This window comes from Vulpes lagopus, chromosome 19 (genome assembly GCF_018345385.1).
Source record: "Vulpes lagopus strain Blue_001 chromosome 19, ASM1834538v1, whole genome shotgun sequence".
NCBI classification, from domain to species: domain Eukaryota; kingdom Metazoa; phylum Chordata; class Mammalia; order Carnivora; family Canidae; genus Vulpes; species Vulpes lagopus.
This window is the reverse complement of record NC_054842.1, coordinates 42451164-42467078: the sequence shown is the minus strand read 5'-3', so window position 1 is coordinate 42467078 and position 15915 is coordinate 42451164. Positions and strand designations below refer to the sequence as shown.

At 35.7% G+C, this 15915-nt stretch overlaps 1 protein-coding gene across 1 annotated transcript in view; it reads left to right on the top strand.

Annotated features, from left to right (window-relative positions):
• The window catches only part of PLSCR5 (phospholipid scramblase family member 5), a 28674-nt gene extending 13027 nt beyond the window's left edge, over nt 1-15647 (top strand). The window contains exons 4-9 of the mRNA XM_041733703.1: nt 2541-2583; nt 3599-3819; nt 5980-6141; nt 8367-8528; nt 11223-11306; nt 11393-15647. Coding sequence (XP_041589637.1) covers nt 2541-2583; nt 3599-3819; nt 5980-6141; nt 8367-8528; nt 11223-11261 — 627 coding nt within the window. The 3' untranslated portion in view covers nt 11262-11306; nt 11393-15647. The remainder of the gene's footprint in view (nt 1-2540; nt 2584-3598; nt 3820-5979; nt 6142-8366; nt 8529-11222; nt 11307-11392) is intronic.
• The last annotated feature ends 268 nt before the right edge of the window (nt 15648-15915 follow it).

Here is a 15915-nt window from a genome sequence, read left to right as displayed (position 1 = left end):
CATATATGGATGTGTGTGCGTATACATTTAGGTTGTTCATGTAGAGCTAAACCTAAGAATAAACTAGATTTTTCTCTCTGGATTAACATGTTCATTATAGTCAATATCATTTTATCCTATTAGTGTCAAAGGATAATTATAATTTAGTCACCCAGAGGTAAGAGTAGTGAGTTCAAGTCTACAAAGATATATGCATAGATCAAATATATTTTGAAGTACATATATTAAATGCAATCACTGATATCTGTAAACCTGATAAGTTATACCTGAGAATTTATTCTTAAGCTATATATCCAAAGCTGTCATTAGATTTCCATTCTATGGTTTTCACACTTGAGTGCTTTACTTGCCCTAACACCTGATTATATGATCTGATATGTTTAAAGTTTCCAACAATTCCTAGCCCCTCAATTAATAGCAAAGGGTGGAAGGGGCTCCTTTGGACCATAGTTTATAAGTGGCCCAGGACTACTTAATGGAAACTGCAAGAACCAAACAAGACCCTCAAATCCAAGGGGTTTGCCCACAGAGATAGATCAAATCAAATATTATCACAGAGGTTGGGGTGTGTATAAGGGGGAGAGAAAATAGGAAGAAAAGCTACTCAGAAGTTCCACAGTATCACTTTAAGAATTGTTTATCCCAGTTCGTAAGATTAGTTTAGCGATGCCAATACAAGAGAGTAGAACCCAGGTCAGAATTGGTTGCAGGTAGTCCGATCTGGGTTTAAAATCCCAGCCTGCCCATTGACAAACTCTGCAATCCCAGGCAAACTACTTTATGTCTCTGGGATTGTTTCTTCACAATGTAACGATGTCTACCCTCTGAGTTTTGGGGAGGATTAAATCAAACATTATGTCAAAATATCTACCCCAGTGACTACCTCATGTTAGCCACTAATAAACATCTGCTATTGTTAGAAAGCAGAGGATTACAACTTCCCTTTCCAACATGGAATGGATTTCAAATGACAGTCTCTAAATTTCAAGACTAAAACTTGATCTGTAGCACTAACATTAAGTTCCCAGACTCCAACCTCAGTCTTGCCCTCATAGTTCTTCTCTGCCCCTAGTTACCACGAAGGGAACCACAGCTAGATAATGGCAGATATCCTTTGGGACTTCTCGCTTCTCTTCATCCTCCATTTTCCTCAAAAGAGAACAGAACTAACAATAGGACACGACAAAAGACTGATTCTAATATTTTAAAAATTTCCATTATTGTTGGAATAGGTTTTAGAATATCTTAAATCACTAATTATTTATGGAAAATACTTTCTGTGAACCTTAAAAAAAAAGAAGCCACATGCACTCTCTTACCAATAATAAGATTTAAATAGAGGATGTGACATTAGTTTTACTGGCATCTCAGGATAAGCAAGGAGAATGTAGGAAATAATGTAACTTCAAATTTTCCAGGTTTGTGATGCCCAATCAATACCCAATATTGCTAACATTTCAGTTTGTTACCAGTAAGTTTATTAATGAAGGAGGACTACAGTTAAGAAATTAAGAGGCAAAATAGAAAATGAAGTGTTGGAAAAGACAGTGGTCTTCAAGGTTCATGAATTTACCTTAGTGAAAAAAAATCATTCTAAGAATATATTTTACTATTTCCTTTAAAAATTTGCATTGTACACTTTTTTAATATAGTCTTTTCTTATCTATGGGTACTTTATCTCTATAAATTAACTTCATTTCTAATGATATAAAGCAAATTTTATCATGTCAGCTGTTAGTGGCAAAACTTATTCTGCTTAAATGGAATTTTGTTGGCATCAGTAGGATTTCTGGCTGTTTTTTTGTCTAGTCCAAAGGAAGCCGTGAGAGAACAATTTGTAGAATAACCTCTCTCAGCTTTCACAAAGACATTTTATCACTGTGAGGATTGAGTTGAGAGTGAAAGAGAAGTTAGGAAGGTTGGAAAGGAGAGGCCAGGCATTCAAATCATTGCTTTAAAAAGTGAGTTTTAAAACTTTGTAGGCATTATTATTCAAAGACTGTTTAAAAAATCTTCTCCAAGTATTGTTTCTAAGAGTCACTCATTTTTCCCTTTATCACAGAAAGAACACAAAGTTAACCAACAATTCCTATTCTTATTCTGGGCAATTCGGCCTTGGGATTTTCAGGGTTCTTGTAATTTTTTTTAAAATGTACTTGAGTAAAAAATATATCTTTTTCATGAGAAAATGGGTGCCTCAGTGGCTCATTCAGTTAAGCGCCTACCTTAGGCTCCAGTCATGATCCCAGGGTCCTGGAAACGAGCCCCACGTTGGGCTTCCTGTTCTGCAGGGAGCCCACTTTTCCCTCTCCTGCCTGATGCTCGGCCTGCTTGTGCTCTCTCTCTCTCTCTCTGTCAAATAAATAAATAAAATATTTTTAAAAAATAAAAAATAAAATGTGAGTTGTTTTCAACCATTTTCCTGGTAGAGAACATGGAAATCACCAAATTTCATATGGCGAACAGGTTAACAGTAGTCTCTCCAAAGGTTTTCAAACCATGATATAACACTTTTTATTTCCTTTGTCATTCTTTAACAGTTAGACCTGATAATTATACACCAGCAGGTGGAGCTACTTGGAAGTAAGTATATTATATTCTACACTTAACTAGAACTGTTACAAATATTTTAGGCTTCAGTAATTGTGTTATATTTAAATATCTCATAAAAAATTAAGTTTTGAGGATAAAATTTAAAAGATCAGTAGGTCTACTGTTTAAAATAAACGTTGAAAGTAAATTGTTAGTCTGAGGTAGATAAACCTGAGAGCATAAAACTCTCCAAGTCTTTGGTAATTTGTTATCAGGAATCTAACATTATTTTTCTCTTAAAATAATACAAGATATTTTATCATTTCCATGGTTGTTAATAATTTATTTTCTTAATAATTTCAGAAATGGAAATCAAGGTTGAAACTAAATAACAAAAACTCATTCTACTCCTGAAATTAATATTACACTTCATGTTAACTATCTGGAATTTAAATAAAACTTGAAACAAAAACAATAAGTAAATAAATAAATAAATAAATAACAAAAATCCATTGAACAAAATGTGATGTTTTATCATTGCACTAATGATTAATCAGATGGTATGTTATTTGACAAAGATTTACAATGGTGACTAACTGAATTCAAATTGCTTGAGTATTTTGTCCTTAATATTCTATATTATATCTAAAATAAGTTGAAATTGTAATAGCAGGATAGCATGCAGCTGTAGGTATACTGCCATATAAATCTTAAAGAAGATCATTACTATGCTGTGAGTTGTCCCAGTAAATTCCACAGCAATGATAGAAGTATTATTTGAGGATTTGATTCTTTACAGACTTGTTTCTTCACTTGGAGAGTGGAACTACATCTATCAAGAAGGGCATATATCTGGAATCAAAATGTACTCATTGTACAGCTCTGTTCTTGGTTGACTTTGATTTCCATAGCTTAGTCTTCAAATTTTAGAGCATGGAAGTAGATTTGGGTGAAAAACATGCCATATACTTAATAATTAGTGACTATTTTCTTTTAATAACACTACCTCTTTAAAGATTTGATACTAGGCAAGAGCATTGTTTGATGAATTTTTTTCTTCCCTTAGTGATACTTGGCACAGAGACCTCCAACAAATACGAAATTAAAAACAGCTTGGGACAAAGAATTTACTTTGCAGAGGAGGAAAGCATCTGCTTCAATCGTACTTTCTGTTCCACGCTGCGATCCTGCACTCTGAAGATCACAGATAACTCAGGTCGGGAGGTGATTACGGTAAACAGGCCCTTGAGATGTAACAGCTGCTGGTGCCCTTGCTACCTGCAAGAGGTTAGTCATTGGGTGTACTTTTATTTTTCTATGTTTGAAAAGATTAGCAATAATTTGTTTAATTAATGGCATTGATCTGAAGCCATAAGGCCATTCACCTTTCAATTGTTTGAATTATTAGATTGCTCCTTTAGAATCAGAAAAGCTTAAGGATTTGGTGATTCACTGGTTGTTGTTGTTGTTGTTGTGTTGTTGTTGTTTTCCTTTCTGACCAAAAGCTACAGTGGCTTCCATGAATTGGTAGACAGCTAAAGGGTTGTGTAAATAGGACACATCTCCCTGAATCTCTGTATTAATCATATAATTGTAATATCTATGAGTTCCACCATCAAGCACATCTACCCTTTGTGTTTTCTAATAGTAGCAAAGATCAGAAAGTGCTAACTAATACTAAACTCTTCCGAGGTGTTCTGTTGGTGAGGTATTATTTTTAGTATAGAATTTCACAACCCATTCATCTTTTTATGATGAACTTCAAACTTTGACAAAGACTATGTTATTGTTCTGAAGGGAGTCATTTAATTATTTTAATGTATGATAGATTTTCATCATTATCTAATAGCTCTACAATAATAACTTTCTATTGGCATAATGCAGTTAAGTCGACATGCAACATTTACTTACTTTAATGTCTTTGATATCATAACATCTCTATGAGTTAGAAAGAATAGGTTTTACTCTCCACATTTAGCAATTGAGGAAACTGGGGCTTAGGGGTTGGAGTAACTTAAACATCCATGAACTATCATGAATGGGGCTTGACCCTCTGTCTTTATTCAAACCCCATTTTAAAAAAAAAGTTTCTTTATTGAGGACATACGTGTAAGTACTCTACTTAGCACAATGGGAAAAAATATTAATATGGATAGGGTTAATTGAAGAAGTTTCTAGCATTATATACTAAAGCTAATTCTCCAAACATCTGTAAGCAATTTCCTAGCTAAGTGATAAAATGGCGAAAGTACTCATATACGGAGTCCCAGAAACTTCATCCTCCTACTGAGCATATGAGATTTAATATGCTCTAAGATGGTATAGTCAGTATAAGATAAAACATCCATTTGAAGGTTTCTGATAATTGATGTTTTATTTCATAGTAGCCCAGTGAAAAATAAGATGTATCCTGATACCCATTACCAATTTTTGTCAAAATCAAACCAATTATTTGAAAAGTGATCCCAGAATAAATCTATATAATTCTTTCTATTTAGTTTTTTTTTTAATTAATTTAAGTTTAATTGACACACTATTTTACATTAGTTTCAGGTCTACAACTTAGTGATTTGACAAGTCAGGTCTATATAATTCTAAGCTCTCTTGTTGAAACCATCTTTGTTGACCCAGGAATGCTAGAGAGATACACATGAGACTATGAACTTAATAAATTAAAAAAAAATAAAAGGTCAACCGATTATAAGGAGTTGGTTTGATTTAAAAGCAAACAATTTTCATTATGCTTGCCCACCTCTAGCTTATTTCACAAGGGATTTGACCGCATAAGTAGGTTGAAATACAATATGATGGGAAATAAACACATGGAGAGAATGAAGGGAATGGAGTAAAATACTAAAAGTGAAGCCTGAAAATGCAATTGCTAGTCTATAATACTTTGGAGGAAGTGAAACAGAAATGAAATTGGTATGCAAAACAGAACCTGCACAAGAAGCATTTGTTTTTAATTGAACAGAGAAGCTAGAAGTTGACAGCCTGAAGGGAAAAAAATCCTGAATAACTAATCATTGGTAAGGGAGGGATAAAAATAGATGTGTGTTGTGGCAACACAAGAGAGGGAGGAGATTTGAAGTACCTCCTGGGAAACAGCTTCAGTCCTCCACCAACTGCCACACAAAACAAACTGGCAAAGAAGCTAGTGTCCCAGGCTCAGAGAACAATTCTAGGATAGGTTCTCTTTAGGGAAAGAAGATTAAAGACGTGGACTTTGAGTGAGTCATGCCAAATATATATCAAAATAGTGAATTTCTTTGTATAAAATATGAGAAAAAAATCCCCTGCTGTGTTTCCTTGGAAGCAGATATTTAGAATATTTTGTAGATTACAGAAGAATTTCATGAAAGTTACTGTTTAGAAGTTGACATTGTTGTAAAATTAAAACCCAGTGACCTTAGAAAAATCTTATTTTATTATTATCTCTTCTTACAGTTAGAAATCCAAGCCCCTCCTGGTACAATAGTTGGTTATGTTGCACAGAAGTGGCACCCCTTTCTGCCTAAATTCACGATCCAAAATGCAAACAAAGAAGATATTTTGAAAATTGTTGGTCCTTGTGCAACATGTGGCTGTTTTGGTGATGTGGATTTTGAGGTATGGATGACAGAATGAAGAGTTTTCACTTAGGTCCTGATTTTTCAGTTTTAAAATATTCAAATCATGAAATAACTCTGAAATAAACTTAGAAGATAATATATTTATGAAATAACGTAGTAAACCCATATTGTACATGCCAATAACAACTCATAATTTCACAGAGATATCAAGTTCAAGAATTCTTTTTAAAAGACATACTGAAATTTTTTTTTAAAGATTTTATTTATTTATTCATGGGACACAGAGAGAGAGAGAGGCAGAGGGAGAAGTAGGCTCCCTGCAAGGAGCCTGATGTGGGATTCCATCTATCAGATTGACCATTCACAGGACCCTGGGATCACACCCTGAGGCGAAGGCAGACACTGAACCACTGAGCCACCCAAGCGCCCCTAAAATTTTTGGTTTATATGGAATTACAGCACCCATGGTACAAAGCAAATATAGTTTAGAATCACCCTAAATTATATCTTCTTTCCTATAGCTCTGGTGGTTACATATCTTAGTTCAGATCTCATCTAAGAAGCACAGTCCATTAAAATATCACTAATTTAGAAGCAATGACCAGAAGACTTGCTAATTTCATTTTGTAAAATAAGCTATACCTACATGAACATATTTGTGTAAATTCAATGTTAAAAAGCAATATAGGTAGTTGTAAATTCAATTGTAAGAATATAAATTATCTTAACAGCCTTTCCTAGAAATATATTTTAGGCAAAGGAGATCCAATCTAAAGTGTAAATTTGTTATTCATTCCTTCATTTTCTATACATTCATGTATATCCCACCCAGGACATTCAGTTTGAGGGACTTCAGGGAAGACTATTCACCCAGACTACAATGTAAATTTTGCAAAGGAAGCTGTTCTAACTTTGCTCTACTCCAAAATAACTCAGCATGGCTTTCCTAAGACTATAGGATAAGTTCCTGCTGGGTGGAGAGTCTGCTTGTCTCTCCCTCATTCCCTCTGCCCCTTCTCCTATTTGTGTGTGCATGGGTGCGCTCTCACTCTCTCTCTCAAATAAAAAAAAAAAAAAAAAAAAGAAAGAAAGAAAAAGAAAGAAAGAAAGAAAGAAAAAAAGAAAGAAAGAACCTAAAGGATACAAATATGCCTTATGATTGACACTTAAAAGTTTCAGTATTGGGGTGCCTGGGTGGCTTAGTCGAGTAAGTGTCTGCCTTCAGCTCAGGCCCTGACCCCAGGATGTTGGGATCCAGGCCTGCCTCAGGCTCCCTGCTCAGTGGGTAGTTGGCTTCACTCTCTTCCTCTTCCTCTGCCCCTCCCCCTGCTCCTGCTCTGTCTCACTGTCACCCTCTTTCTCTTGAATAAATAAATCTTTAAAAAAGGAGGTTTTAGTATTTGTGGGAATGAATGTCCTAAGTAACTTTCTCCATTTTCTATCTTCTCCTGCCATACAGAAAGTGAAAGTTTATATTGAATCACTGTCAGCCTTTGAATGAGAAACAGGGCAAGCAAAATAGTTGATAAAATTGACTTGTAGACTCCTACGAGCTGAGAAGGACTACAGATTTTTGATGTCAAATTAGTCTGAATTTCCTGGGTGGCACATTTGCCCAGAGGATTTTTTTTTTTTTACTGAAAAATAGGACTTAGGGTTAGTTACAGAGGAATGACCTAATAAATATTTAAGCATAATATAAAAATGAGATTAAGAAATGACTGATAATATTTAAATATTTTAGTAATCATAATATGTTAGCAATAACAATGAAAAAGTTTACAATGTACCTAGAAATTAATTTCTTCCAAAAAAATTTTCTAAAATCTTTATCAAAAAGATTTTCTTTTTTCTATTCTTTTCTTTCTTTTTTTTTTTCCTACTGAAGAATTAAGGTTTAAAATCTGGACCTCAGGTAATGAAATTACCTTCAAAGTTAGACCATGTAATTGAGACTATGTACCTGCTGCCATCTGGTGGTAGCCGGGCCCTAATTATTTATTGCTATTATATTCTCAATCTGCATACCAAAGCAAAAAAAAAAAAAAATAACATGGATTAGATAACTGTCAGCGAAGCAACATTTCTGAACTCTAAAGTTAAATCTACAAACTTATGCTTATATATAAAGGAATGAATGACACGGAATTGTCACAGATGAGGAATAAAATAATTTGTGTCTCTCTTGAAGCAAATATGCCAAGATACATAAAACCATTTGTTTCACCTTCAGATTTAACATCGCTTATTTTCTTTTCACAGGTGAAGACCATTAACGAAAAGCTCACAATCGGGAAGATTTCGAAGTACTGGTCAGGATTTGTGAATGATGTCTTTACCAATGCTGACAACTTTGGAATTCATGTTCCCGCAGATCTAGATGTGACTGTCAAAGCAGCGATGATTGGTGCTTGTTTTCTCTTTGTAAGTCTGGTCTTAAAGAGTGTGAGTGATTTGTTTCCCTTTTCTTGTTAATTACTGTGGTGCCAATCTCATTTTACACAGCACTGCATTTTCTTTTTGGTTTTTTTTTTTTCATTTGTTTTTATTGAGGTTCACTTTGCCAACATAGAGTATAACACCCAGTGTCATCCCATCAGGTGCCCTCCTCAGTGCCAGTCACCCAGTTACCCCAACTCCCCTGCCCACCTCCCCTTCTGCAACATTTTGTTTGTTTCCCAGAGTTAGGGGTCTCTCATGGTTTGTCTCTCTCTCTAATTTGCCCCACTCAGTTTCCCCTACTTCCCTTAGAGTCCCCTTCACTATTTCTTATATTCCACATACAAGTGAACCCATATGATGATTGTCCTTCTCCAATTGACTTATTTCACTCAGCATAATACCCTCAGTTCCATCCATGTTGAAGCAAATGGTAGGTATCCATCCTTCTGATGGCTGAGTATTATCCCATTATATATATGTACCACATCTTCTTTATCGATTCATCTGTCGAAGGACACCGAGGCTCCTTCCACAGTTTGGCTATTGTGGACATTGCTGCTATGAACATTGGGGTGCAGGTGTCCCGGCGTTTCACTACATCTACACAGCACTGCATTTACCCCAAGGAGGTTTATGCGGAGAAGGCTACTTTGGGACCACCAACTCTTCAGAAGCCAGAATTTAGGAGCCGGCAACGCTCTCCACTGGCTCTCCTACCTTCTTCCTCAAGAATGGGTGCCCTGTCAACATCCTACTCATCACTTCTTTGAAACCTTAGTTACCCTTCCCTTTCACTTTCAATTTAGATTTTTGGCTTATTTTTTCTTTCATTAAAAAATCTGTAAATGTCACTTTATCCTGGATAAAGTTAGAATTGTTTCATCATTTAACAATGAACTAAGTAACATTCAGAATGTGGAAAGTACAGTCTTGCCCTTCCAGTATGAACATGGATACATGGATTCACAGGGATGAGTTAACAGGTATCCATTATTACAAAGGTATTAAGTCTTTGTCCTTTTTTCCCAACGTATAATTTCATTAGAAATATTTTCTTCTTGGTGTGGAGATTGGTGATAGGAGAACAGAAGTCAAGTAACACCTGTGCCAAATGCTTGGCCGTCTCCTGTTCCTTATTTTTCCTCTAATCTCTACCTCATTGTTTAGCATTGTCAGTGCTTTCACAAAAATTCATGGAATTGTAAAATAACCATGCATTCTTCCTCTCATATATTATTGTCCTTCGGAATTTTAGGATCCTAAATCTTATGGTTCTATCAATGTGTGCTGCTCTCTCTATTTGTTTTTTTCTAAAGACACTTGGGAAGTAGATGAACTAAAAATAATTCCCTAGTGACATTACTGATAGGTACTTAGGGTCTAATACAGAATATATTTTTTCCAGGAATTTAAGTTATTGGTTCCCTATCATTGGTAAGAGGTAGAATTCATATATGTACAGCACTAGGTTTTTATACTTACTAAGCAGTCACCTTTAATTCCCATTTGCATCTATAAATCTAACCAATTCCGGTCAATCTTGCCTATGACCTAATATTGCTTCCATTGCTTATTATCCTCTATCCACTTGATAGAGCTTTTAATTTCCCACTTCCTGCTCGCCTTTCCCATTTTTGATCGTTCAGCATTTCAACACCAATCCCTCCAAACATGCACATGTACAAACACACATAGACACACACACACACACACACACACACACACAAAACCTTTCCTCAAAATTTTAATTTAGCCTTTCTGATTAAGCTCCACATTTAGTGTTTATATTAAAAAACAGATCATCTTTAATCCAGCCTACCCACTTATAATCAGTAAAAATTTACTGTAAACAATTCACTGTGTACTATAAATTGGAGAAGCACTGATCCAGATAATACCCCAATCATCTGAATAGATAACTTTTTAACTCCATTGTCTGAGGGAGAAATATACTCACTGAGAATATCTAACGTTCCCATCTATTTCTTTTTTCCTTTTTTTTGGCCAATATAGCTTTTAAAACAATTTCAACATGCATTACCAAGATAAGTCACTTATTTCTAAATATAATTTGATGGGAAGAATTATGTTTTTATGTTTTAAATGCTGTCTCTATTTTGTTACCTTGTACTGAGAAAGAGACCTTCAGAAAGCTGCTCCCTGATCCAAACAGCAAAATTCACAAACACTACCTAATGTTGGTTTTCCTCTAGTTTGACCCTACCATTCCACAGCCTACATCTCTAACTACCCCTTGTCAGACTCCTGTGATATAGCTTTCAGTACTTCCTGAGATGACTACCTCATTACTACCTACAGAGTCCATGATGATGTATGTAATACTTGTTCAAAAATCAGTGTTTATTACAATGTCCTGCATGACACAGAATGCCCTGCAATCGAAGCGTGCACTGTCTTGATCACCCAAAGTTTTGACGGATGATACTCTGCTGATTCAGATAAGATTTTCAAGTAACTTGCATTCTGAAAACTAGACGTGTAAGTGTCATCAAACTTAAACCTTTTTGATTTTCCTCCTACTGATAAATTGCATGTTGTTGGAACAACCAGTGGGCATCATGATTGCTTTATACAATCAAAGCTTCCCTGTGAGACTCCTGATCTTAATTGTTGCATTTTTGTGAATTCACTCATATTCAGTTTATTTATTTGTAGGATTTTATGTTCTTTGAACATTCACTGGCTGGATTATAATAAGCAAGATGACAAAAACAATAAAGTTTGCAAGAAACTATTTCAGTAAGTAAAGGAAACTTTAAGTGATCTCTTTCCCTTTGAAGATGTCTATATTTGACGCTGTCTAACTCTTTTTCATTTTCTTCTAGAAATCCCTTGGGCTCTGGATTTCATTTCTAAATGGCTTGCATATTTGCTTTTTTGCTAACAAATGTTAATTATTATATTTATTAAAGCTTAATGTAATGAAGCAATTATCTGGTTGTAAATGCGTGATAGCTAAAGACAAGATTACTGGCCCGAGTACAGGGCTGCTTTGAGAGATTGTCATTCTTTCTTTTTAATCCTTTTGAAGTTATTGCATGGGTAAGCATGAAAGATGAGAACTAAGACTGGCAGCATCACTGATGAAAATTCAATGTTTAGAGAGCACTTTGAAGTTTTTCTGGCACTAAGGCTGGTTACTAATCAAAAGGCCTGGATTTCTAAAACATTATTTCATGACTAATCTTTTGACATTATTTATTAATCTTATTGTAGTGAGATTTTCACTTTATATCAGAAAACCTGGATAAATAATATACTTAAAGATGAGGAGGAAGATAGATGAAATCAATTTGTTCTAGTGGTAAGGAACTAATATTTCCATAAAGAAGCTAATATTTACAAACCAAAGTATGCTGTAAACACAAAGGCACACCAGAGATTTAAGTAAGTATATAAATAGACTTCTAAGTTAGTAAAAGCAGTGGTATAGAACAGGAACTTTATCTATTTATAGTGAAAGTTCAGTCAAGAAAGGGATCTGGGGCTCTGAAAAATGCACTATTCCAGGACTTAAAAATAAGCAAATAAAAACAAATAAAAACTTAACACATGAGGCAAATACAGAAGTCAGGGCATACGGTCAATTCAATTAATTAATGCCTTATGCTTTAACGTTTTCAGAGTCCCCTAGGTAACTACACCTAGTTATCTACTCATGTCCAAAGCCCACCCACATAAGAAGAAATTTTCAGAATTCTTTGTTAGGAATGATGATAGTTCTTCCCTTTTCAAAATGAGGAAACAGATTTGTTTTAAACAAAGCACCATGTAACCATTTGGACTCTAATTTAGAATGATACAAATACTACCCAAATTTCTATCCACTTATAAAGGTGTTCAGAGAAACTCCAGGCAATCCCCTGCTTAGTGATGGAAATGTGTTCCAAGCCTAAGTTAATCATTTGGAATTGGGAACCTCTCATTTAGAAATAACCCTATATATGTCCGTTGAGTTCCCAAGATAGCCCACAAATAGCAATTTAGTCCGGGGTTCTGGGATCAGGGCTTTCGGTTGTATAAGATGGAAAGGGGGAAAGAAGCACGTTTTCTGAGAGCCCCCTCCATTGGCATGCTTCAGCAAACCATAAAAGATTGACTGGTGGAACAGAATCGTTCAAGCATTGACCACCAAAAAATAACCATGCTTCAAAATCCCACCCAATCTTTCTTCTGGTGGTCCCATCCATTCTTTCAGTGTCACTAGTATGACCTGAGTATTGGAACAATGCAGTCACAGAAGCAAATGGCAGTCCTGCGTGTGACAGACATTGTCTTGAGCCTAGCTCTGCTGTGTGCTAGCCATGCATCAGGAGATCGGTCCTAGAGTCTCAAACTTCTCAGGTTTCCTATGTGTTACTTTGCAGAGCTTGGTGACAGTTGAGGGGACTGCAGTGTTTCCTCTCTTCCCCCCTCATCATTTTAACTAATGTATGTGTGATTTATTCATAACCAGCTAAAGCAAGTGGCATTTTTATAGCTGATGTTTATTAACTAATAAAATGGAGAAAATTAGCTGGCACTTTCTGAGGGCTTATTACACGTCAGGCACCATGCTTCATATGAATTCCCGGTGGGGTAACAAAATGCAGTAAAAACAAAGGAAAATCAGACAGTATGTGGAAGACTGCCTGGCGCCCTGTTTTTTCCCCAAAATTTTCTTCCTAAAGATGGATCGGCTTTTATATATTCTTCTTGTACTTTTGATTTCCAAAGTGAAAGATTTTTGTAATTAAGGTCACAACAACAGCATTCGACACTCTTACCGTGCGGCAAAATGGGAGAAAAATGTTACTTATAAATATTATATTTTAACATGACAAACGTTTGGATTTTAAAAAATATTTAAATGATTCCTAAAACTAGTGAAAAGTTTAAAACCCCTACTTCTAAAAAGAGACTCCCTAAAGATAAAAGGCCTCTTAGGATATAGCACTTATATCAAAGTTGGCTATATTAAAAAAAAAAAAAAAAAAACCTACCGTAACACTTTGCTCCTGAATTGCACACCACAACAAATTAAGATCATCTTGTCTCCTCTCCCTTATTAAATGTGAAATTGATCTTTACATATCTTCTGTGCTCTGTTTTTGCCTTTTCCTTTCCCACAAACATGAGTCCATGAGAGACTAATAAGACTTGGCTCTTCAGTAAAATTTTCAGGAAACAGCATGCAGCTCTAGAATGAGGGTCCTCTGTACATCACAGTTTTCTGTTTTACTACCTCTCCTTGGCCCCACTACACTCTCAGATCACAGGCTCCAACCCCATTTATTCTGAGATGTACTGGGAGAGATGTGACCAGCTTCAAATACCTCCCATTCATTCATTCAGTTAATAAATATTTGCTGACTCCCTCCTATATGCCAAAAATATGGTACCCCTGCTTTGGTGGAGCTTATGGTTCAAAAAGACTTATTAATCCAATAATGGCACACACAAAGGTTAGACGTCAAACTTAAGTATTTATAGGAGATAGACAAGGTACTAAGTACAGCAGAGGTATTTGGCTTGGTCAGGTTGTGAGGGAGTGATGGTACCATTAACATGTGAAGAATAACTGGAGCAGAAGGAAGAATGTGTTTGGCTGAGGTGTTAACATTTGAAAAAGTTCTGTGATGGGGCAGAAGAAAGACATGACAATCTCATATGACTTGAAGAAGGCCAGTGACTAAAGTTTAGGTAGTGAAGGGGAATATGGTACAAGAGGAGGATGAAAAGGGCCAGTACGCCAGTTAAAAGATTCTAGACTCTATCTCATCAGTATCTGATGAACGTTCTTAAGAGTTAATTGGTTAAAGATTAGATTGGGAAGAGTGCAGGAAAGGATGCTCATGGACCAATTAGTAGGTTACTAAAAATAGTTTGGGTGACAGCTATTGGTAGCTTGGACATGTGGCACTCGTGTAAAGGGAGAGAAGTGAGCAGAAATATATTTAGGGAGTAAAATGACCATAACTTGATACTGGGTTGAAATTGAAGATTAGAGGAAGAAAGGGGATTTCTGGCTTTTGCCGTTTACTGACAGAGAGAAATTTAGAAGAGGATCTGGTTTGGGGATAAAGATCCTGGATTCAGTTTTAAACATAGTGATTTTGTCATTCCTTTAAGTTTTCCAAAAGGATATGTTGAATAGGCAGGTGGGCATCTTTTCAGCTAGTGTATTTCTGAAGAAAGAGATGAATATATAAGACCTATGTATGTGAGGACGCCTGGGTGGCTCAGCAGTTGAGCGTCTGCCTTTGGCTCAGGGCATGATCCCTGGGCTCCAGGATCGAGTCATGCATCGGGCTCCTTGCAAGGAGCCTGCTTCTCCCTCTGCCTGTGTCTCTGCCTCTCTTTCTGTGTCTCTCATGAATAAACAAATAAAATCTTTTTTAAAAAAGACCTATGTATATGGATGCACAGATTTCTGAATAATCATGGGTTTACTTCAAGGATATCCCTAAAAAATACTTTAAAATATGCATGGTCAACGAATGTATTCATTTACTTATATAACTAATATTTTACAGAATTGCTTCTATATACTAGGCAATATATTAGGCAGTGGGGATATTATGCTAAGTGGCAGATATTCCTACTCTAAAGATGGATGCATTCAACAAATATTTATGACGTTGTTATTATGTACTGGGCATCTATGTCAGCATGAATTTTCAGCAAGGAACAATGCAACAAGGTGCCTGTCATCTTGGAGCTTATGTTCTAACACAGATGGACAATAAACCAACAGATAACAAAAATATCATGTAATCATAGGTGATCATAAATCCTGATAAAGAGTCTATCACTCAATGTCTAAAACAATGTTTAATTTATTGCTTGCTTATGCAAGGGAGGGCTGAGTTTGGAAGACAGTTTATAAGCAAAAGAAAGTCTACATAGGGTTTTGGAAAAGTGTGAAGTGTAGAAGCTGGAGTGTTAACTTTAACTATAGAAATGTGTTTATCAGAGTAAGACTGTTTCTGACTGGCAGACTCTCAGAAATGTTCACTGGACTAAAGCTGCGGCTGATTACTTGATTTTACAAAATTGGACTGCAGGGAATGTTACTGAATTTTTTTTCATACATGTGTGTACTTTTGTAATCAATCACTGATTAAACAAGTTTAATACTGGTTTTGACTGTGACTCGTTGCTATGATGAACAATCAGTTGTTTCATGAAGAAAAATAATTCAGAATAAAGAAATAGAGGAAAAAATGGAGCTACTGTTGCATTTGAGCAGAGGAAGGGAAAAAGGCAGCAATTCACTAGAACGTGTGGAAAAATGGAGTTCCAGGCAGATGGAAAAGTGAGTTCAAAGGCTCTGAGCCAAGAGCCTGCAGAGCAATTTTGAGAAATA